The sequence below is a fragment of the Mastomys coucha genome, unplaced genomic scaffold (genome assembly GCF_008632895.1).
Source record: "Mastomys coucha isolate ucsf_1 unplaced genomic scaffold, UCSF_Mcou_1 pScaffold9, whole genome shotgun sequence".
Classification (NCBI taxonomy): Eukaryota; Metazoa; Chordata; class Mammalia; order Rodentia; family Muridae; genus Mastomys; species Mastomys coucha.
Window position 1 is genome coordinate 102,194,033 of NW_022196915.1, and position 25,077 is coordinate 102,219,109.

General features: G+C 38.3%; 1 protein-coding gene across 1 annotated transcript in view; it reads left to right on the top strand.

The window, feature by feature from the left end:
* Gpc6 (glypican 6) overlaps positions 1 to 25,077 on the top strand; it is a 1,049,521-nt gene that overhangs the window by 489,045 nt on the left and 535,399 nt on the right. Inside the window, exon 3 of the mRNA XM_031362978.1 lies at positions 16,997 to 17,388. Within this exon, the coding sequence (XP_031218838.1) occupies positions 16,997 to 17,388 (392 nt within the window). The remainder of the gene's footprint in view (positions 1 to 16,996; positions 17,389 to 25,077) is intronic.

Here is a 25,077-nt window from a genome sequence, read left to right on the forward strand (position 1 = left end):
TGTAACAGATACTAAAAATCAATGTTACCAATTAAATTCACACTGGTGCTTCTAATACATTTAAAAAGTAAATATCTTTAAAATAACTTAATATTTTGTGATTCTCTGTGGTTTCTGTGGACGGTAAACCTGAGAAATATAGTCCAAGATTTACTTTCAATGAGAATTTGTTTTAAATATAGCTCTACCTTTATTGATGAAATAGAAGTGTACAGTTCCTCTCTGAATACGTTATCTAAGAGATATTTGATTGTAGTAATTTTATTCCAGACACCTGATCTAATTAGTGAAATATTATAAAGATGGATGATTATGATTAGTATATGCATATTTTGAGAAAAAATAAATTTCTAAGTTAATAAATAGACTGGGCATGATGGCTCATGTCCTTAATCCCATCCCTCAGGAGGCAGAGGCAAAGAGATATGTTCATTTGGCACTAGCCTGGTCTAGGACAGGCTAGGCTACATTATTTGATCTTGTTCCAAAATGAAACCAAGCAAACAAAGGAAGAAAGAGAAAGGAAACAATAAAAATTAACCACAAGTTATCTTTTAATCATGTAATATTTAAATTTTGAGCTTTTATTTTATTAAATACATATTGCATATACACATTTAACACCATCTTATAAAAGAATACAAGCTCAAACTTTAAAAATATGAAAGGAAATTTCATACTGCATTGATAAAACATTACACGTCTCTAAAATTTGCCATCGTGAGAATATAAACATGTCTTCAGTATCACATGTAGTGAGACATAATTATTAATTATTGAATTTTAACATTTCTACCTAGAGTAGCTTTTGAGTAATATCCTGGACCTGACTGATCCATCTCAGGAGTATTTTCATGCAAATTCCCCTTTCATTTTTCTTCCCCCTTTTCTCCTTTTATTAAATATAGATGGTTTTCTCATGGCACATACCCTCATTACAGTTTCCGTTTCCTCTGCCACGCCCACTTCTCCCCCACCTCCCTCCCATCCACATCCTCTCCCTTTCTGTCTTTCATTAGAAAGAAAGCAGCTTCTAAGAGACAGCAACAAAATAAAATCTACTAAGGTAAAAAGCAACCCAGCACATCGAGGTTGGGCCAAGTAACCCAACAGGAGGAAAAGAGCCCCAAGAGAAGGCCAAGAGTCAGAGACCCACTTGTTCTCACACACAGAGTTCTGGAAACATGGTTAATTGGATGCCATAACACAGACACAGCAGAACGGGCACAGACCTGGGCGGACCCTGTGCTTGCTGCTTCAGTCTTCGCTCTAATGATGTAGAATGCCTTCTTCTCCTGGTATCCTCCACCTTCCCTTGCTCTCAGACTCTTTCTGCCCCTTTTCAGCAGTGCTTCCTGAGCTCTGAGTAGAGAGATCTGATAGACACATCCCATTTAGAGCTCTGTGATCCAAAGTCTCTCTTCCTGGGTATTGTCTAGCTGTGGCTCTCTGTATTTGTTCCCAACTGAGCCAAGCATGTTCATGGCCTTTAATACTAGCATTTGGGAAGCAGACACAGTTGGATCTCCCCATTTGAGGTCAGCCTTGTCTACAGAGAGAGTTTCATGATAGCCAGAGTTACACTGAGAAACTCTGTTTCAAAGAAACAATCAATCAAACAAACAAATACCCCATACACACACCCTTTTTAAAAATTAAGCTTAATGTGCAGGCTTGTCATTGGCAAAGAAAGAAGCTGGGAATAATGGCAGAGAAATAGTTTGTGCCCTTCATTGAGAAAACCTTCTTAAGCAGATTTTGTCTTGTTCCTTCATCCTGATGCAGCACTGATTCTTGACTTGTCATGATCTAATATTCTTTGACATAGTTCTAGAACAATCTTAAGTTAATATCAATATACAATTTCTTAAAACATGCCTTACCTCCTGTATTTGATTTTCAGAAGTCATTCATTCAAATAAAATTTTATTTTTGTATATATAGGTTTATGTTTGTTTCTAGAGAGAGTCTTTGTTATCATGCTTGCATTTAAAGTTTCTTAATATTCTTCAAATGTATATTTATGAATCATGACACAAGTGATGATATTAACTCCTGGGTGTTTTCAACCTGGCCAGATTTGATTTACCTGGTAGACATAAGGTTAAAATACTGCCCAGTAGAGTTTTGTCACACATACTAAAACTATGTTAGTCTCACCTTTTCCCACGGCTACTTTGGAACTGCGTAATTTAGGGTCCCCATAATTTGACATCTTTGGCATACTGAACCAGAACCTAACTTGGAAAGACACAAATCTGCTTTGGCAAATGATCTGTCAACTGACTCATGAACAAAAGCGAGATTGGGTTGCCCTTTGAAACAAACTCATTTTATTATCTCCAGAGCATTTTGTATCTCTAATCTGGTGTAAGGTTAGTATTCTATCCATCAGAGCAAGATTGGAGTGTGAGGAGATGTCTGCTGTGGATGATAAGTGCATGGCGGGTTGGAACTGGAAGAGGAAGATGGGCCATCTGCATGTCCAAATGGAGGGGAGTGTCAGGGAGGGAGTCACATCAATCAGGCCAGACTCCCTGTCAGTTTATCCAAAACAACCAAAACCAGCACACTGTCTTTTGAAGGAAGCGTTGCAAGGATTTAAAAAGAATTCCTCTCCAAACAGAACTTTCTTAATTCTTTCACACAGATTATAATTTCTTCTTGACAATCACGCCAATTGTTTTTCTTATAACACACAATAGAGAAGAATTAAAACTTATATCACGTTACTCTATAAACTATGCTTAAATAATAGCAAACAATTTATCAACTAGAGGGAAATATTAAAACTCAGGTAGATTGTTGTCTTTTTTAATTGGATATTTTATTGATTTACATTTAAAATGGTATCCCCTTTTCCAGTTTCCCCTCTGAAAACCCCCTATCCTATGCCCCCTTACCCTGCTTCAATGAAGCTGCTCCCTCGACCCACCCATCCACCCACTCCCGCCTCACTGTCCTAGCATTCCTCTATACTGGGGGCATCAAGGCTTCACAGGACCAAGGGCCTCATTTCTCTGTAGCATGAAATATAAAAAAGCAATCCACACTAATTCCGGCAAGGCACCAGGGGGCCTTGTTCTCATCTTGGCAGACTCTGACCAGAGCTCCAAAATCTCTCTACCTAGCTCGCTAAGTTTCCACCAGTGGGTCGCTGCCACACCAACCACATACTTCCAAATTTCCATGGCCTTTTGGGGGGCACTTCTTGAAAACCCATGCTTCTTCACTGTACTTTTCTATGTGGAACCCAGTTGAGTCTCCTCATGAAGGAAAACACCGCACAAACTTAGCTCAGAATCAACAGGTAACTTAATCATTGGGCGCAGCAACTAGCATCCTAATTTATAAGCCATTCTAGGTTAAATCCTCCGGTGGTGAATCCTGGGGGATCCACCATCCAAACCCGGGGCCTCTTGTTAGCTCTATTTTTCCTCCAGCTCTCCCCATCTAAAAGTAAGACACTTTTTCCTGCCTCTCCTTTCCCTCTCTCTGACCTGAAAGTCCCACCTATTCATCGCCCAGTGATTGGTTCCTAGAAATGTTTATTCATTAGTGGAAGGTTCACAGGAAGTCACCTGAGTATGTGATTCACTCCTCATCCCAGGCAACCCCTCTTGGAGAATTGGAATTAGCATCAAAATAGAAACAATACCAAGGCAGTCCACAACATTTCTCAACTTAGTTTCCTTTTTCATGACCTTTATTTATAATCTATATAACCCCCATGAGAAGTATATCCATATATTAGGAATTTACCACTAGATTAAAATCAACCTGTCTCTTCATAGGATTTAATTTGACTTAAACAGAATGAAAAAACAAGATACATATATTCAGTACTGAGGAATTGCCTGGGAGGTCATTAATTGTCATTTATTTTTACTAATTCTTTAATTTCATGCATGCATATAATGTATTTTTACCAGATTAGTTCTTAAATTGGATTATTTCTAGTACTTTTATATAATTGATTTTATAGGGAAAACAGCCATCATGCAAACATGAACACCACGTTTGTTTGTCTTTTAAGATTATCCTTTGGTACTGCCCTTGAAGCCTAGGGCTTCTCACACACTGGACAGACACGTTAGCACAGACCTATAATTCCCCTTCTGATTTGATATTTTCATTTAAAAGTGCATAAAGCTGCAACCCTACACAAAGTATAGACATATAGACAAGTTAATATAGACAAGTTAATATAGACAAGTTAATAAGGCTGAGTGGAAAAAAAATAGCCTTCCCAAGGGAACACAACACCAATTGGTTATCTGATACCAAATAACAAGCTCTAAAAATGTAGATAAAAGTGGGACTATTCAGACTTAGCTGTTTATACTGATGCATTTATGCATATATGTAGCCACATATGTATATAACAATAATTAATGAAAATAGATGCAATGAATTTGAAAGAGGGCAGACGGGGGTATGTGGGAGGCTTTAGAGGGAGGAAAAGACCAAGCCAGATGATCTAATTACATTATATTATCAAAAATAAAAATAGTAATTTTAAAACTACTGTAAGAAGATCTGTAAACTTCTGCCAGAGCATATTTAAAGGGCTTTAAGCATATTTAGGCCAATCATAAACCAGTTCACTTGTCGTTGGTTAGCTTTTATATAATACCTTATATCTTATTTTATATGCAATAGATCAGGATCTATATGGTCTATGTATTCAAATGTTTGACACTTACCTTTGAGCTGAGACATCTGTGCACATTAGGCTGGCCACTTGCTGTGATAAAATTGAGGATTACAGAACAGAGTTGGGCCTGTGCTCCCTCCAGGTCCTCCCCGCCAGATTCAGAGGGCTATGCTAGTGAGGGGAATGGAAGGCGTTGGCTTTTCTCTCCATTTGAAGTCCACTGCTGTTTATGTGAACATCACTGCAGTTAGTCACTGTGTTCATCGAACATCCACAAAGAAAATAAGCAAGGACTCAAGGTTTACAGGCAATTTCATCTAAGTCTTTAATTTGGGCCGACTGCCCATTAATGAATGTTGCAGTTGTACTGGCTTATGGTAGCCCCGTTTTGAGAACCTTCATTAGGAAACCAAACTAGAATACTGAAGACTATTCCAGTTGACTGTGTATTCCTTTGTTGAGACCCCTGTTAGGAAGTAAATTTCACAGCCTCCTCGTACTCCTAGTTTCAGATGGACCTGAAAGAATATCATACAATTTCAGCTTTAAGTTAAAACACTTTGATGTAATTTTTCACGAATCCTTGCGCCCATACAGCTCGGCTTTCCCCAGAGTCTTAGCTTCTATTGTCTGTTTTCTGTGCTTAAATGCTGCCCTACTTACTCTGGCTCATGCATTCTCTCTCTTTCTTGGCTATTCCTTAGACCCGAGACTCTTAGGCTCTAGTCTTCGTTTTCCCCATGCTGCATGGACCTTTCTCCCCTTGGTCGTGAGCTAACCTGCCATCCAATGATCAGTCAATGAAGAGGGAGGCTACCTGGGGTGTATCTGGCTCTGCGGATTTACAAGTAAATAAGAGGAGCAAAGCCTGTCATAGTCTCTTGGTATCCTGGCACCCCTCCCGCTCTGTGTGTGCACGCACATGTGTGTGTGTTCACTATACCTTTTTCTCAACCTGTGCAATCTCTCTCATCAAAATCAAAGTCTTGAAAAACAAAGGAGTTGCCCCCACCTTGCTTGTTCAAATGTACAGCATACTTTTCTTTAATACTCTTTCTATATATGTGTTTATATTCCTAAATATATATGTGTAATATATATTCATATATATGATTTGATATTTACATTATACAAATATATATATTCTTATATATTCCTAAACATATGTGTAATATATATACCTATAAATATCTGATTTGATATTTATATTATAGAAATATATATAAAAATATATATTCCTACATATTATATATATATTTAGGAATATATATTCATAAAAGCAACATAACTGTTTAGTCTATGCAATATTACTTGTATGTATATATTATCATGGTTGACCATTTAGAATTGGATAACCAGTTGCTGTCTCCTTGCAATAACTTATGTGTATGTGGCCATGTCATTAGAGAGCATGCTACATATGTGTGATGACCTGTAGGAGCCAGAGAGGGCATTAGATACTTCGAAGCTGGAATTACAGGTAGTCACAGCTGTCTGATGTGGGTTTGGGGAACTGAATTCTGGTCCTCTTTTCAGAATAGCAAGTGCTCTTGACCATAGACTACTTCTCCATCCCTGTAAAATGTGGGTTTAAAGGAAAGCAGAAGTTGAAAACTCTATGAAGGCAAATGCGACAGATGAAGCAAGTTCAGTGCCCTGTGTCTGTAATCCCAGTGAGCTGACTTGAACCCTGAGTCTACCTCCATGTCCCACAATCACTCTTGCTAGTTTGATGGTGGAGTCTTTCTCCTCCAGAGAGTGTTTGATGGTGGAGTGTTCTCCTCCAGAGAGTGAACAAAGAATGGTGACTTTGGGAAGAATTAGGTTTGTGAACCCTGAAACACAGATCATCAAATGTACCACTCCACATATCACTACCACCTTCATTTGGAAATTTAATCACTTCCTTCAGTTGAAAAAAACAAATAGGAATAATTTTAAGTTGTCTTTCATATAGTTCTACTTTAGGTGTGTGAAGGATTAGTCTAAAGCTGTGAGTAATGCCTTCTTTAAGAGAAAAATGAGGCAGCCTTGTGGGCAGGACCTAAAGGGTATTGTGGAACAGAGCTAAAAGAGTAGAATGATGGAAACAAACTGTGAATGTGTCTGCTGATTTCCTGTGGTGCCTGGAGGGACAAGGAAGTACTCATCATGGCCCAGAACAGTTGTTTGCTTATGGCAGGAACTGTCAGCAAATTTCAAACTTAATTCATGACAGTGGGAATTAAGAGTTTGACTGTACCACCTAGTGAGCACAAGAGCCCTAATGAGTCTTGCTTACTTTAAAGATGTATTTGAGAAAAATAAGCTACCCCGATACAAGCACTCCACTGTGGGAAGCTCACTGAGGACAGAAAGCATTTCACCTCCAGAAGTCTGGATTCTAGTCAACAGTTTCCTGCTTTGTTATCACAAATCTGCCCTTGTCACATGGTTCTGGGTTGCTCACTAGATTTTGAAAAATTGTCTGCCATTAAATCTTTTCTGCTGACTTTACATTAGTGGTAATAAATTGAGGGACTTTGGTGCAAGGTATTGACTAATTTTAATGAACACTTATGGTTGTAAACTGATGATTTATCGTTAAAGATCTCTTCATGGAAAAGTCTAGTCGACTAGATAAATTAGGAAAATATAAAATGGCAGAGTTAGTTGACCTGAATAATTCATTAAAAATGCATTATTACAATATTAGTTGTACATTAATTGATGTCCTTAATAATATATTAGCATACTATTATACTATTGCTAAATGTTTAATTATATTTTTGAAAATCTAGTATATTGATTATATTTTCCACCAACATCTAACTTGTAAGAATTCTCAATACATATTGGAAGAAAGGTATAGCAAATGATCTTGTAGATTAATATAGAGAGAAGGATTTGAATGATATGTTTTAGTACTTAGTAGCTGATATGTTTATAATATGTTCATAGTCTATGAAAATAATTATGGAATTCTAGAGAAAATCATATTTTGTTTTAGGACATTTGGCATATTTGCGTGGTACTGAAGAAGTTTACATTTCTACTTTTATTAATTATAATGAAGGGGAAGATTACAGTGTAGTGGCTGTGACACAATGTTTGTATGCATGCCTACCATTCCAGCGGCCTTAGGTTTGATACCTCAGTTGGCCAAAGTATAATAATAATAATAATGATGATGATAATAATAATAATAACAATAATATAAGTTTTAAAACACACAATTTTTCATTGGAAAAATTAAAAGGAATTTTTAAAATCTAGCATCAAAATTCCATGGATAACCATTACCCCTTTGGCTTATCGTCTATTTTAGATCACAATAATAATTTGGGGTTTTGCCTAAGGCATTTTATAGGAATTTATTGAACTATGAACATGAGAGAATTTAAGTTGTCTCACCTTTAAGTCAATAAAATTATCTAAGTTCTTTAAAAATGAAAACATTCAAAACCTTATTTCTACCTTTCATTTACTCAGAGAGAATGTAGGGATGAGTAAACCTTAGTGCTATCAAACTCCATTTAATGCATGTAATAATAATATCAGAAGAAAAAACCATGTTCCAGCTATTCACATGAGAGTCAAGAGACTAATGGCTCAACTATCTTCTTGGCTATAAACATTTAAAACTACACAAGGCTTTGTTTAATGAATTTGTCTTCAAACACTGGAGTGGGAATTTATGATCCCTTATCCCAGAGTCCCATAAAACTTCTCTAGAATGTGTTGGATGTTTAATATCTTTGGTTCCACATATGGTATTTTTGCATGTTGTGTATAATTTGGGGATTTCTGCTTGCTTTTAGTTCACACACTGAAAAAGCATAGCATCTCTTCCTAGTTCCTGGTCACTGAATGGAAACTGAACACATTCTCAAAGAATTTCCTAAAGAATGTTTGCTGGCTTGCTTCTGTTCAAGCCACTAAAGAATGGAATAGGGAGGAGGTTTCTGTTGAGGGAACAGCTGGGTGATGTTCCAGTTGTGTCTGCAAGCACACTTTCTGCTAGCCAGATTCTCAATAAGCCCAGGGATAATACAGGCATCAGACCTTCAGGGACCTATGATGTTTAAGATCAAGCCTGGCCTCCTTTATGAAAAGGTCCCTCAGGGAAGACTGAATTAGGACATGGCATTTTTACGTTCCAATGGTCTGCTCATTTTCATCACTTGTAATCATAATAATTAACTATTTATAAAATTCTTAATCAGAAATTCATTTTTTGTACTGTTAAGCTGCACGTCACTGCAGACGAATTGTGGCGGTAGTAACGTTGTTTTCCCACATGGCTTTGCCTTGCCTTTGACAGGGTTAGAAGAGTTAGGACCTGGTCCTTGTGGTTCTCTTTAGTTGAAACAAATAATACAGGCATCTATTACTCTAATGATATCACATTTCTCTAAATTAAAACTAGCATTAAGCTATGTTAGCACAGTGTCACAGTGTGCTATCATAAGAGTATGAAGATATGACTGATATGTAACTTAACAGGAATATGAAATATATCCCTCTAAATATGGATTAGTAATAATACATGTGCTGTCATAAAATGATGTGTGTTTACATCTGTCGTAAATTAAGACACATTTTCATTAGATATTTTATCATCCCTTGCTAAGGTACTCACTGTTTCATACTGAAAAAAAAAAAAAAAAAAAAACCTTAGGTTTTATGGTTGAACCTCTGCTCAAACTAATGCAAACTATTTGGAAAATAGAATTCTAGAGATTTGAGCATACTCCCCAATTCCAATGACTTGAATCAACTAATTAATATTAGAGGCAGAAAATATATACACATGAATCATTTTGTAAATAATACAACATTAGAATATATTTTGCAATTTGAACTTAAGTGTAGTTGTATCCACTCTTATAGGGATTTATAATACTTTCCATTAATTGTTCAGGTCACACTGAAAATCTGATTGGGGATAAACTACAAAGCTATTTTCTTCTTCATACTCTTCATTGTCTCTAATATTTTGGAGCTCATGTTCAGTTCGAGATATTTCATTTAACATTGGAAACTTGTGTTTCCTCATCAACAGGATAGATAAACTCATATCCGATTTACATAGACTATATATAAGACATATAAGTACCAAATCATATACCTTTAAAAGGTAAAGCCACTCACTTCTCAGGTCTTGTGTCTAGTCATATACCTACCTCATTCACTGACCCAAACTCATTTTTAATCTTAACTTAAAGTTTCATATGTTTAATTTTCTGTAAATTTTGTAAAACAGATGAGAAAGATAAATATATACATTTTGTTGTTCTTTTTTCAATTTTAAAGGAGTTTTCCTGTGAGAGGTGATTCAATACTCTCTTAAGGAACAGAAGTGTGATTACAATAATCCTTCAAACATAGTGATTTTTAATATTATATTCTGTCACTTGGAAATCATCTAGACTTCTATTGACTCCTATAAAGAACTGTTATGATCCTTGTTATAACATCATTAGTATAATTTATGAATACATTGAAATAAGAGTATATAGAATAGTAGAAGAAATGAGTTAGAAGAAACAGAAGTAGCAAATAAGCAATAAAGTTATACCCATACATTGTTTCTTAATAATTATAGATTCTAATTTCCCCCTTGAATATAATTTCTACCCTGTAATTTTTGAAAATACACTCAAAAGGTCTATATCATATAGAAATTAAATGCTGTTTAAGAAAAAAATCCCTGAGATGATTATGCAGAATTATCTATTCAAAGTGGATAGTCCTTCCTCCTATACGCTAGCAATTTTCTAACTTTACTGTGAAAAACTCCATAACAGCAGAGTCATAGTTATTTGAAACACCAATATGAAATCAAAACTCTAAAGAGATTCTTCAATGCAGGACATTTTTCAAATAATAAAAGAATTCAGTCTGTGCAAGCATGTGGCTGCATAGAAGCTCGGAAGCTCACACCATGGTACATGTTGGACCTATTCACGTGGATGGAAGCAAACTGCAGCTTCAGAAGGTGGCAGGCATTAGGACAGAGGTCAAGGTCTGATAAAGCAGTATTGACAGTATTGATGATCAATATCACAGTAGAACAGAAGCCACTGTGTTTTATGTACAGACGGCTTTGAACTTGGAACATGGCAGGGTTTGTATGATTATAAGCAAAAAGATTTGCCTCTGGAGGACTATAGGAGAGTGAATCAGTAGTGTTCCTAAACTCCTCCCTCTCTCCCTCCCTGTCTCCCTTTCCCTGTCTCTCTCTCCCTGTCTCCCTCTCCCTCTCCCTGTCTCCCTCTCCCTCTCCCTGTCTCCCTCTCCCTCTCCCTGTCTCCCTTTCCCTCTCCTTGTCTCCCTCTCCCTCTCCCTCTCTCCCTCTCCCTCTCCCTGTCTCCCTCTCCCTCTCCCTGTCTCCCTCTCCCTCTCCCTGTCCCCCTCTCCCTGTTTCCCTCTCCCTCTCCCTGTCTCCCCCTCCCTCCCTCCCTTCCTCCCCCTCTCTCTCCCTCCTCTCTGTCTCAGAACTTAGAGCCAGTTTACATTTCAATGAATACTTAAGTTTATCTAGCTAACTATAATCATTCCTTCACTTCACCCCTTTTTAAGACTATGTAACAGGTTCTGTGCCTCGATATTCAATTTTGACCTCTAAGGGTCTTATTCTGACCATCACCTTTACTATATTTCATTTCATTTAAAACATAACTTGTCATTTAAAAAGAAAAAATAAACCCGAATGATGACAGTGTTTCAAAACGTACTTAGCTAAAGCAGGTATGGTTAAGATGGAGAGAGTGGCTGTATTCCCCAGAGGACATTGTAGACATTCTTGTTGGCATCCGGAGTGAAGGCTGTGCTACTGGCAGTAGTAAGCAGGAGGTGGGGAGGCTAATTATATCCTATATATCCCATGGTGCCCTGAGAAGGAGAATTGACTTTCACAGCGCTGATGCTGACACACACCTAAGTAGCAGAGTAGAATCCAACTGTCAAATGCCATGCTGTGTGTGACAGTGCATGACATCGTCAAGCCCTAAGCAACAACAGTCTTTGTCTTTACTTATAATATCGCAGCCCCTGGACAGTGGAAGGCCATAGCCCATTGAAGAATCATGGGTTATTGTTATTGTTGTATGTTGTTTATTTTCCCTCCAAGTAGAACACAGATGAAAATACATGGCATTGCGTGTTTTCCTCCATGGAGGCAATGAATTGAGTCAACATGTTCTCCGTGGAGATATCTGGTTACAGTGCAAGAAAGAGATTGTTTTTGAAAGCAGAAATGTTTTGAAAGGTGACAGACAGCTAGCTGTAAAATAAGGAAGGCCGCTTCTATTCAGTTGAGCTTGAAGAAGCCATGGAGGAGGTAGCTGAAGCCATGGAGGAGGTAGCTGAAGACTGTGTGGTGTGTGAATCGGATCATTTATAGGTCATCATTTCCAAAGCCATTGTATCCTCTGTGTGTTCCTCATCTGAATGATTCCATAGATAAAGTCTGACTTACTGTGATTTTAGTGGGAGGGAGTGGAAGAAAAGAGATTAAGGAGCCAGGCAGTGGTGGCACATGCCTTTAATCCCAGCACTTGGGAGGCAGAGGCAGGCGGATTTCTTAGTTCCAGGCCAGCCAGGGCTACACAGAGAAACCCTGTCTTGGAAAAAAAAAAAAAAAAGAAAGAAAAAGAAAAAAAGAAGAGAAAGAGATTAAGGAAAAAGTACAGGATCAGCCTGCCCTCTGCACACACGGTACCTATGATCATGTTCTGCTGTGGCTGTCAGGGACAATATGGTTCTCCTTTTTGACTTCTACAATTTTGTAGTTTCATACTATCATGACCAAACATTACTTTTACTTTTTTTTTTTCTTTTTTTTTGAGACAGGGTTTCTCTGTATAGCTCTGACTGTCCTGGAACTCACTCTGTAGACCAGGCTGGCCTTGAACTCAGAAATCTGCCTGCCTCTGCCTCCCAAGCGCTGGGATTAAAGGCGTGCTCCACCACTGCCTGGCTTCCTTTTACTTTTTATATTCATGATTTTACTTTTATTATTTATTAGTGTGTGTGTGCACAAGTGCATGTGTGCGTGCATGCGAGAGTGTGTGTGGGGGGGTGTCAGAGTACACATATGTGTATAGCAAGGTACTTGTCTCCTTTTACTAGGAAGATCCTGGGACTGAAGGTCAAGTCATCAGGCTTAGTCACCTAGGTTCGTTTACCTGGTAAGCCATCTTGAAAGTCCTGAATCATTCCCATCACACAGTATTCCATAAGCATAAGGAACCAGATGTAGGGGTACACACCTATAATCCAGCACTTGAGGCTCCAGGAAAAGACTATTGGGAGTTCAAGGCCAAGCAGGGATATGTGAAATCCTGTCTCAAACCCACAAAACTAAATGGCAAAGCATATGTGGGAGCATAAGAGTAGAAACAATGTCATAGTGTGCTTCAGCTCACCTGCAAGATCTTCTTACTGGCGTACACAGAATATGCCTATCTGCAGTAGTACCCATAATACAGCCTTTCTTGCTTGATTTTGCCGGGTCCTACAGCTTATGAATGTTCAGGATGCCCCAGCCTGACTTCCCTCTGTCTCTTCACTTCCTTTTGCTCCTACACGGGGTTTCCCCTTTAGTCATCCAATTGGCTTCTCCAGTTGAAACTCTTCTGAGATGGACTTAGGCCACCCGTTGACACTTAGGCATTGAGGTTTTACTCCTTATCAGGCCTCTCAAGCAGTAGTCATTTTATGCCCTTATTTTTGGAAGAACTGTGTTCTCTGACATGCCAGCCTGCCCTACAGAAAACATCTGTTTTCATGGAGATCTCCCGCTAGATGAATAGAGTCCTCCTAAGGCTAATGCTGGCTGGGAAAATTCCTTTTGTGCACCTAAAGCGTCCCTGACCCCTGAGCCGCCTTTGATCTCTATTTTCTGATTGGGAAAGAAAAAGAAAAATCAAATAGCATTTTGTTCAGACAAACTGCATCTCAATGATGAAAATATGTGTTGACTGGAGGTTTGCTCACATGTGAGCTTTGCCCTTTTCTATTAAACAAAGGATCACAGTGAGGGAGATTGCCTCTTCTTTTTACTTCACCTGAATTTTATTCTCTTTGATGTGTTAGGACATAATATTTCATCAGCAAAATGGATAAGATAACTGTCTTCCAGACCTCAATTCTGCTTGGTTTACTGAGAAACAAATGTACAGGCATAAAATACTTAGTTCACAGAGTCACCTTTCAAAAGGTAGAAGTCTCCAGGCCCGAGGGAGATAAAATATGGATGCTCTTTAGTTTCATTATCTTGGGCCTCTATTTCTCATCATACCTACAATTTATATACCTAATATTGCAATAGCAATATATTAGTGTCTTTCTAAATAAAATATTGAGTTAGACTATAAGGCCAGTAAACCATGTAATGATTTGGACCAAAAGGAACTTTATTCTTGAAGACTGGTCAGACTAGTAGCAATCTTTAGATGATAGCACATCCTTATACAAAAACATTGCCTTAGACTCTAGTGACTGTTAACTCTCTTCTGTTTCCATTGTGATCTCTTTGATATAGGGTCTTGTTAAATAGCACAGACTCACCTGAAATTAATGATCTTTCTTCCTAAAATTTTCAAATGCTGAGGTAATAATCATATACCACCAACCTTTGTCAAATAAAATGTTCCTTGAGCCACATGGATTAAGTTGCAATGTCTTAATTTCTATATTTAACAATGAGCACTAACGTAGATGTAAGAAAAATCATCATAAGATAGAATGAGAAAGCTATCTTTTTTATCCGACCACCTCTAAAGTGAGATTATAGGCACTGTGTCAGAATTCCCTTGTTAGATTAGACAAAATGCCTTAGTGCCATCCACCTTGGTAACAGAAAAATATTAATATTTTCCTATTTAATTAATATAATTAAGTACATTTCTGGAGGCAAAAACTCTGCCATCTTTGCTGAAGATGGAGGTAGATACAGTTAGATGACTCTGCACTGCCGATCTGTCTGTATGTCTATCTACCTACTGTCTACCTATCTATATGCCTATAATGTCTCTCTCCTTTGCAAAACTACACCACACTTTTGATTACTAACTATTCATTGCAGAAGGCACTATGCTGTGTGCCATAAATTAAGCTTTAATTCCTGAACCTAACATAATATTTGATATCAGAAAGAAGACAAGTGACTGAGCTGTTCACAGTTCATGATTAACATATACATTCTAGTCTCATTATTTTAGTATCCTGCAATTCAGCAATTTTCCCATTCTTTTCTACCTTCTTTCACAATCTGAATACCTCTCACCCTTTTCCTGAGTTAGCACATCCAAGATGTCTTTATTCTTGGTATCAAGATAAAAAGGTTTTAATTAGGATATTTTTATAGTTGAATATTGAATATTAATAATTTTATTATTTCACTTTAAGGCCAACTAGGTAGCTATTTCTGAAAAGGTTTTGCTAGGCATTTGAATTCATGAAGTCATAATTCAAAGTGGCATACAATATACATAAATATCTGCTTCAACACTCATTCTCTTTATGGTTAAAAAGTTTGTGTCTTTCCATTCATGCCTTCTTGTCTAAGTTTTTAGTTGTAGAAATTTGTAGGTACTATGACAGTTTGAAACCTATGTATAGTGTGTATACACAGTGTGTATACACTTATGGACAGTAATGTGAAGAAAGAAAAGCTATAGGGAAATACATTAGAAATTAGGGAAAAATTATCTCTTTATTAAAATCTTTAATTTGATTTAAAAAATTCTATTGCAATCATCATTCTTAGTTAACGTTTGCAGGGCCAGGAAGCAGTTTCCCAATTATGCATATTTTATAAATAGTTAATTTTTATTAAAATAAAAATACCAATACAAGAAACAAAAGCATTCTTTCTCCATGAAAGTCAAGTCAATAGCATATTTATAAACAACTGCTTTGGCATTGTTTGAAACTGCAAGAAATACGTATGATCAGTATGGATGTGGTTTAATTATCTAGAAGATGTTGATGCCATATAAATCTGAATGGAACTTCTAGACTCAACCAACGTCTGAGAAAACTCAAATTAGTTCCTAGAGATGCTGCAGAGGAAGCATCAACAGCTCCCTTTATGTGCTTGGGAAGGAATTGCCCAGGGCTTGGGAAGAAGAGTTGTTGAAATTTGTGGGCCTTCATTTGTCCTTGTACTTACAATGGAGGACACAGCTTCCGGGGACAGAAAGATGAGATGCCGCACAATCACCGTGCTGTTGGAAACATGAACTGATAAACTCAAAGGATCTTCCCATCTTAGCCCCTTCTCACACAATTTACACTCTGAAAATGGAATGAAAACCTTAGAGTCATTTTCCCCAGGAGTTCACTCTTGAAGGACTTCTGTGTTGTGTATCTCTGGTGAGCATGAACTGCCTCTTTAGACAGCCTGAAGGAAACACCAGCCAGGCTGGCTGCATCCACTGTCTGTAATTTCCATTTCAGGCTAAATGAGTGTATCCACAACTTTAGAAACATTAACATGAGCACAGGAAGGTGCACCTTTTCCATTAAAGAACTTCAAGTCAGAAAGCTCAGCTGTCAATAGTTTTCTCAAGCTATATAAAATGATAGTTTATATTTATAATGATAATCCAAGCTCTCCCATGGCCCCTTTGTTCACTATGGCTATCTTCATTATATTCTTTACAGCTTTATAGTGACTTTATTTCATGTGTTTCTGGACGTTTTCAGTAGATTAGTTGACAGGAAGTAGAGTCCAAAATAGTACATTAGTTTTAGCACACCCCTTTCCATATACAACCAGTTTAAGTGAGTTGTGACCTCTTGCTATAACCAGTAGTGAAGAAGAGGAGGAAATGAGTTTGTCAGCATTCATTTGCTATTCTGTGAAGGATGAACCTTTGCCCATCATCTTGGCAGTCTATTTTGTGTTGAATTTCCATCACATCATGAAATGTTTTTTCTAAAATTTAATAATACTTGGAAGATTAATTGAGTCATTTTTAGAAAGGCATTAATTGATAATCTCCAAATATTAAATCATGTGTTTTAAACTAGAAATCATGGAGTCACGATTTCTTCGTGTAGTAGAAAATAATCTATGTAAATCAAGTTCATTGCTCTCAGTGTTCTATTAACGACTTAATCATAGGATTGTTTTTCCTGTACAGCTGTGCATTCAAAGTGCTTATGTGGAACTAAGAATGCAGCTCAGCAGTAGAGCACTTGCACACCATTTTCAAGGGCCTAATAAACATCACTAAATAAAGAAATTTATAAGTAGTTATGGTTACTGAGTCGTGATCTTAGGTTTTCAATGACTGCTTATGACAGTTTGCTTATGACAGGTTTTTTTTTTTTTTTTCTCTCCAGAGTTTTTCCGAGAGTTGCTGGAAAATGCAGAGAAGTCCCTAAATGACATGTTTGTCCGGACCTACGGGATGCTGTATATGCAGAATTCAGAGGTGTTCCAGGACCTTTTCACTGAGCTAAAGCGGTACTACACAGGGGGTAATGTCAACCTGGAGGAGATGCTCAACGACTTCTGGGCCCGGCTCCTGGAGCGCATGTTCCAGCTGATAAACCCCCAGTATCACTTCAGCGAGGACTACCTGGAATGTGTAAGCAAGTACACAGACCAGCTGAAGCCATTTGGAGATGTGCCACGGAAACTGAAGATTCAGGTCACCCGCGCCTTCATTGCGGCTCGCACGTTCGTCCAGGGCCTGACAGTGGGCAGGGAAGTTGCCAACCGAGTTTCCAAGGTAACTTAAAGCATGCTGCCTCTCTACTTGGTCTTCCTCTTTTCCTTAAAAGCAAGGTTTATTAAAACAAATTAAGGCAAAAATTCTCATTCCCAGTGGTCTCTGTTCTTAAAGGCATTAGGTGCTGTCATAGCCAAGCTTAATTCTGATGTTTGCCCTTTGTAAAAGAAAAGGAATTTCAAGCCATTGATATTCCAATTGCCAAGTCATGGTTTGGCAATTAATGTAGATATTTGTCATCAATGTAGGTGAGTTTTCATGGGCGACACTGTTTAAGCAGGATGGCTTACAACTAGTATCACCACATTAAAGTGTAGGGGATAATAAATCGTTACAGAATGAACCACTCGGTTCCAGTCCTCCAGTAAACGAAAGACAGGCTCTCCAAAGATGCTGAAAGTAGAGACAGGGTAGGGGCACTTGCCATCTCCTCTTTATCAGTGTGGTAGGCCTCCTTAATGATGAAAATGGAGCCCTTGCCCGGCACCTGTGGAGACAAGGCACATACCAGGGCTGATGGATGCAAAGTGTAGGTTCTGCCCCAATGGCCATTGAGTTGTCTGTTCTTTGTAATTCCATACAGTGTGTCAGGTTGAGCTTATGAAAAAGATAAATCACTAATCCTCCTTGGGGCCTTTCCTTGAGGATAATGTCTGTAAACCTTTAATCGCAGAGATCCTTCTGGGCCATTGGCTTTCCACATTGAACGTTTCCTATGTGGAGCATATCTGCTTTTGTTTAAACCCTGCCTTGACATTTAGCTGCTCTTATGAGGTGGCCCTGCCCATTTATGAGGTCAGCCCTACACATAGCCTAAAAGATGATTTATATAAGAAGGAAAGAGGAAACAATATATAAAAGGAGGCTGGCATTATGTCTCTTAAAGAAGGTCATATTTGTACAGGAATTATTGCCAAACAGTATTTTTTATTGCAGGTCTGTGGCCAAGAGCCATGGAGGTTTTTTTTTTTTTTTTTTTTTTGGTTATTGCTCACTCTTCCTTCTTTCCTTCCTTCCTTCCTTTCTTTTTTTATTTCAAAGATTTATTTATTATGTATACAGTATTCTGCCTGCATGTACACCTTCAGGCAGGAAGAGGGCAGCAGATCCCCTTACAGGTGCTTATAAGCCACCTCATGGTTGCTAGGAATTGAACTCAGGACCTCTGAAAGTTCATCCAGGGCTTTTAACCTCTAAGCCATCTCTCTCTCTCTCTCTCTCTCTCTCTCTCTTCCTCTCTCTCTCTCTCCTCCCCTCTCTCCCTCTCTCTCTCCTCTCTCTTTCTCTCATTGTTTACATTCTGGCATGCAGTGTAGTCTATGGAATGATTTGTAAACTTCTTAGCAATTCCTTTTTATAAAATTATCAGTTTCTAAAAAGTTATAGCATATGGAACCATTTTTCTTTTTAAAAATGCTTTTAAAGTGATTCTTTTAACAAGGAATGCAATGGTATGAAGGTCATATAGCAAGGATGTTTAATGAAGTTTTTTATTGAATATGAACAATATTTGACATATTGAAGGAACAAGTTTTTTAGAAGTGGTTTAATTGAAAGGCAGTCAAGTGGGATTCCAAAAAGATGTGTTATTCCCAGCTATGATCTGTTAAATATAAGGAAGTATAGAAACAAAAAGTGTATCCTATATGCCCTAACAGAGATATATCTTGCTTGAAAAAATAAATGTAATTAAATTATTATTCAATGCATTAAGGTAAAATACAGCCCCCAACACTATCATCTTTGTTGAAGTTTGAAGTATACATATGAAGTATGAGGTGAGAAGCATAGATTAGTGTGTGCACTCGGTGTGTGCAGTATTCTGCATATTTGTGCTGATTCTGTCTGAATGTGAATAACATTTGGACTCATCTATCAAGATCTGATAAGGTTCCAAGTAGATAAGAGCGTATTCATTTTCCTGTAAAGTAGCTAAGGAGCCGAAGGGAAAGTAGTCTACTGAGTGTTTTCACTTATTTCTTGGAGTTTGGGACTAATCCCTTTGCAGTGTTCTTCCCTCAGCCTTTCACAGAAAGGTGTCCTCTGGGATCTCTGTTTAACAAATCCTAACATGTCCCTCTTTATGACGAAGGGCATCAGCCACCAGCCATGAGTAGAAATTTACCTTCAGATATTTTAAGAATTCATAAAATTGTATCCCACAAACCATTTTTGTTCTCTAAGCAACAAATGCAGAGGTGTGGGATGTAGTTTGTGGTTCATATAATGTAAAGCGTAACTGTTCTCTACAGATCTTGGCCTGAATGACCTTGATTGGAGATAAAATTTAAGCTGATATGTAACCATAGATGGGAATGCAGGTGATAGTTCGATGTATAAAAGTTAGAACTTCACTTCAAAAAACTGAGCAATTTCTATTAAACAATTTATGATGCAAGTATTTTAGGGTTTTTACTTCTCCCCATACTTTCCAGATAATCTATAGCAGGTTAGGAATGTATCCACTAATTCCCGAGTACTCAAACAGGGGACTTTCCAATTCTCAGGTCTTCTTTTGCTTTTTGTTTCTGTATGCCAATTTGTTTGTCCAACTTCTATCTGTGTGTGTGTTTAATATGTCTCCTATTATATTTTTGTTATATTTTGTTTTCTTCTATTAAAAAGAGAAATGTATCCATTTGTTCTATAATTGATCTTCAACCTCTTTGTAAAGTATTCCAAAGATTAACTGCACTGAGAGGCAGAAAAAGACTTGAGTCTGAAGTGCAAGCTGGCAGAGATCTGAGCTACCTGCTAACCGAAGGGTTTGGAGCTTGTTGTATGGTGGCACAAGTTTCATGATTCAAGGAAAAGTTCTCAGGGGGCACCGACTGCTCTCATCATAGTGTTTTGGGAATCCAGTCCCTCTAGTGTCTCATTTTATTTTCAGTGACAACTTAAGTTTTTGAAGGCATCATTAATAGCTTTTAATTAATTGTTTTGACTGGGAAATGTACTTTTTTGGCAAAACACAGGAGGAGGAGACAAATGTTTTGACAACATAATAGGGAAATTTCTTTGCAAAGAGTGGAAGATTAATTTGTGAGCCTCAACAGAATTAGTTTTTAAACTTGTGCTTGCCATTTTGCAAATATAAATGATGCCTTTCTTAGCCTTAAAATTTGGCAAATTTATTTTTGACTACAGCTGAAGCTCTAGCTGAAGCATCGTATGATTCTCCAATGAATAGCTTCGATCAGTGAACTAGGATTTATTTACTGTGTAAATTTCCATTTTTGAGTATGCCAAGAGTTTCCAAAATATGGAGTGTCGCAATCCTTCATTCTTTACTACATTGAGCATAAGACCCTTACTTCAACTAAACAAATTGAAAACACCTGTCTCGTTGAATGCATCCACACCATATGCCCACAATCCTTCCCTAGGGTAACTCTGCATATGTGTCCAAGGAGACATATAGAAAAAAATTAAAAAAAAAATAATTTTGAACAAACATGCAATAAGGAACATCTCAATTACCACGGCTCTACAGTGTGAACGGTGGTGTCCCCACCTGAGGGCATGGGGACACGGACGTAAGGGAGCTATCTCACAGTCACTGTGTGGAAAGGAAGGGAGCGATCCCACAGCCACTGTGTGGAAAGTAAGCGAGCTATCCCACAGTCACTGTGTGGAAACACAAATCTCATTTCAAGGAGAAAATGGCCAAACCACAAAAGATGACATACCGTGTATGCAGAGCTCAAACAACGGGAAGGTAAGCAATACTATTCAGGAGAGTATACAATAATAAATAAACATATAAGTTCAGAAACTTCAGATGGAAAGAGAAAAGCACAGAATGGAACAAATTATGTTGTACCATACAGCAAGCAGAGATCCACTGGAGCTCTTGAAGTTATTTCTTGCCATCTTTAAGCTGGATACAGATATAGGGGACCAAATCGCTGTCTCCATGGAACACATGTGTGTAAGATTATTCTATCAAGAAATAAACGTGGGCTGGAGAGATGGCTCAGCGGTTAAGAGCACCGACTGCTCTTCCAAAGGTCCTGAGTTCAATTCCCAGCAACCACATGGTGGCTCACAACTATCCATAATGAGATCTGACACCCTCTTCTGTGTGTCTGAAGACAGCTCCAGTGTACTTACATATAATAAATAAATAAATCTTAAAAAAAAGAAATAAACATAAAAAAATTCTTTACTAGTTGTCTAACTATGACTCTTTTTACCTGTACTTGTGATCAGTGAGCTAGGAATATAGGTATGAATTCTCCCCTCACCACCACCCTCCTTAACTTGCTAATCCTTCTCTAGATTATACTTAATGTTTGGTGGATATAACATGCAAAACTCTAAAAGTAAATGTATAAACCAGCTTTGATAATGTGGCATTTGCTACATTAAAGCAATGGATGCAGACTAGTTTTTCATCATTCTAACTGTACTAAAGAGCTGTACTTATCCTTTTATGTAGGCCCATTATTGGGCAGAAACATGAGTGCTAACAGCTACTCTAAAGGCTTTGCAGGAATTGTGCACATTACAGAGTTTCCTAACAGAGATCTTAACCGAGTGTCAGGTTTCATGAAGTCTCTATCAGTCATCACAGAGGCACATACAGGGATTACTCTGATGTCTTGCCTGGTCCTCAATGATGCCGTTTACAGACAAGAAGACTGGACTTTTTCTTGTTTCTTTAGTCCAAGTGACCTCCTAGGTACCTAGGTCAGTTAGCAAAACATTTACAAGTTCAAGGACCTTAGCTCAATCCCCAGAAGTCTGACACACACAGACACACAGACAGACAGACAGACACACACACACACACACACACACACAGAGAGAGACAGAAAGAGAGAAAGAGTCAGGGAGAGAGAGGGAGAGACAGAGAGAGAGAAAGAGAGAGAGAGAGAGAGTCAGGGAGAGAGGGAGAGACAGAGACAGAGAGGCAGAGACAGAAAGGGAGAGATAGAGAGAGAAAAAAAGAGGCAGAGACAGAGACAGAAAGTCAGGGAGAGAGAATGAGAGAGGGAGAGGAAGAGGGAGATGGGGTATGGTGGCATCACCCTGTAATGTCAGTACTGAAACATAGTGAGAGGCAAGAATCCTCTGGGGCTCACTGAGCAGCCAGGCTAACCTACTTAGTGAGTTCCACACTAGTGAGAAACAGTATCTCAAATGAAATAACTAAATAGATCCATGAATAATCCTCTAGGAATATTATCCATGATTGTCCCCCTGCCCAGGCACACATATGCATAAATGGTAGCATAAGCTGAGGCAGAGGCACTATCACCAGCAGCGGCAGCAGCAGCAGCCCAGACACACAGTTTTCTTTTGTAGTTAAAAACTGGAAGTTGTGCCAAGAGCAGTCACAGCGACCATGCAAGTGATATCCTTGATTTATTCTGTGAGCACTGAGTCAATGGCAGAGCTGGAAACCATCGCACCTGAAGTATCAACAAATACTCTCATCTCATCTTTTCTTTCCTCACTGCAAAAGGCAGGCGTGGCTCTAGGCTTCTGAAGGGCTGTGTTTCCTCACCTGTAATGATTATAGATGTGAGGACGGACGAGGAAGGGAATCATCTACCACAGTGAACATCTCGTCAGGCTTCTCAGATCATGGCGGAAAGCCATTCCACAAGGAGTGCTGGGTAGCATATTCATGGGGGAGATTGCCCTCTGTTTTATTATCTGCAGTTTGGAAATTTTTAAAATATAAAGTAAGACACGTCACAGCACCTAAATTATCAACCCCTTCCTTCTGTGGTGATATTTTGATTAGAGCTGATTCTGTGGAATCATTTTGTGGAACTGAAGAGGACTACAAACAGCCCTGGAATGGGTGCGCCCTCTTCACAGGTCATCTGACGTGTGTGTATTTGCTTCTGAAATCAGTGCTCACCCAATGGACCAATAAAAACTGTGTTATATAGAATAGCTGTGCCCTTTGAGACTATCAGTAATGCTCTTACATTTACAACTTAAAAATAAAAATCTCTCCAACATTCCATCCTGGCTGAAACTTCCTTCCCTCTATCCCTCCCTGCCCCCTCCACTCTCTCCCCCAGTTCCACTTCTCTTCTATTTCAACTTTTAAGGCAATCTAAGTATTTTGCCCTTGAGGTTATTTGATGGTTTGTAGGTTTTGGATATTATACTTGGAAGGTGCTTTGCACTTGGTTAACACATAATTTCATAATAAAATAGTAAGAAAGCCTAGGTGTGGTAGGGCACATCTGTAATAGAACACTTTGGAAGCCGAGGCTGGAAGTCTGAGGAGTCCGAGGTCATTCTCATCTACACTGCAAGTGTGAAAACTTCCTGGGCTCCAAGAGATCCTTTCTTAAAATGGTGTCATTAGTATTAAGAAGCACACTATCAACATGGCCTATTAACACAATTCAATGAAAATGGATTGTTTTACCATGTCCCAACTTCTGTGACTAGCTTCAGAAATCACAAGAGAAGAAGATACAGGTGTCATGAAAAGAATCAAATTCTCTTCTACTAATTAATTGCAAATGGGATGGACTACTCTGGAGTCTAGCGAAGTAAGAGAAAAGACAGATCCTGATTAAAAGAATTTGATTGCTTCTATGAAAGTCATTCTATCCCTTACTAATTTTAAGATTTCTTGAAAGATGTATAACCAAGGAGATGCAGAATTGGAAAGTGACCGAGGTAGGAGAGTCAAGAATGGAGTCAATAAAACCGTTAATTTCCAATCCACTAAAAGCTATATGCATGTCCCTCCTTCTCATTCTTTTTTGGGCTATGTCTATTTTTAATAACATGATTGAGTTATGTTATTTGATTTTAAAGTTATATTACTCTTATAATTCCATTTAAATGGGTACCTTTCTTTCTGATGCATCCATTTTTAGCATTTTACTCATTTTGAAGACTGAATGATACGACCAAGAGTAGCAAAGGCTTGGGAGCTGGCTCTCGCTCTCCTGCCCTAGCAGTCGTCAAGTTCTGCTCCTAAGGCTTCAGATGGATGATTACAGTAATCTACCGTTTGTGTACTCTTTATGAAGCTATAGCCACCTAGAGATTTTTCTCAGTAAACCTTTGTTTGGTGTGTTTTATATGGTAAGCAATTTTGTTTTCTTGAGCCACAAGGACTAAGCAAATTAATGTGTTTGCAGCTACTAATGAGAGAATAAGGAATGAAAACAGTTTTTTATATCCTGAGAATAGGGTGCAATAGATGCTTTAGTAATAGAGATAAGCCGCGTGTACTCTGAGCGTGTAACTTACCTGATGAAGGATGTGTTGCTGTTGTTTGGTGGATTGAGTGTAAGAGCACTCTGAGTGGTAAGGATGCTTTCAGCACAGGCAGAAGCTGAGCCATGCTGCAGAGGTGTGAAGGGCTGCTTCAAATGACAGGATTCAAGCATGTGGCATCTAAGGCTTGGATGAGATAAGGAATGGCTAGGGAGAGATAAGCCTACATATTTAAGCGGAACTTACAAGGTAAAATTACATGGCTCACAAATTATTTTATGCAAATCTATTCTGCCTGAGCAATTTATTTTTAAGGGCTGAAGAATGGTTCAGTAGGTAAGGGCACCTTCTACCATGCCTGAAGACAAGCTTTCCATCCCTTGGAAAAGAACCGACTCTCAAAAATTGTCCTCTGATTTTGACACATACTCCATAGCAAGCATGTCTTCTTCCCCCCTCCCCTTCCTCCTCCCCCCCGTGTGTGTG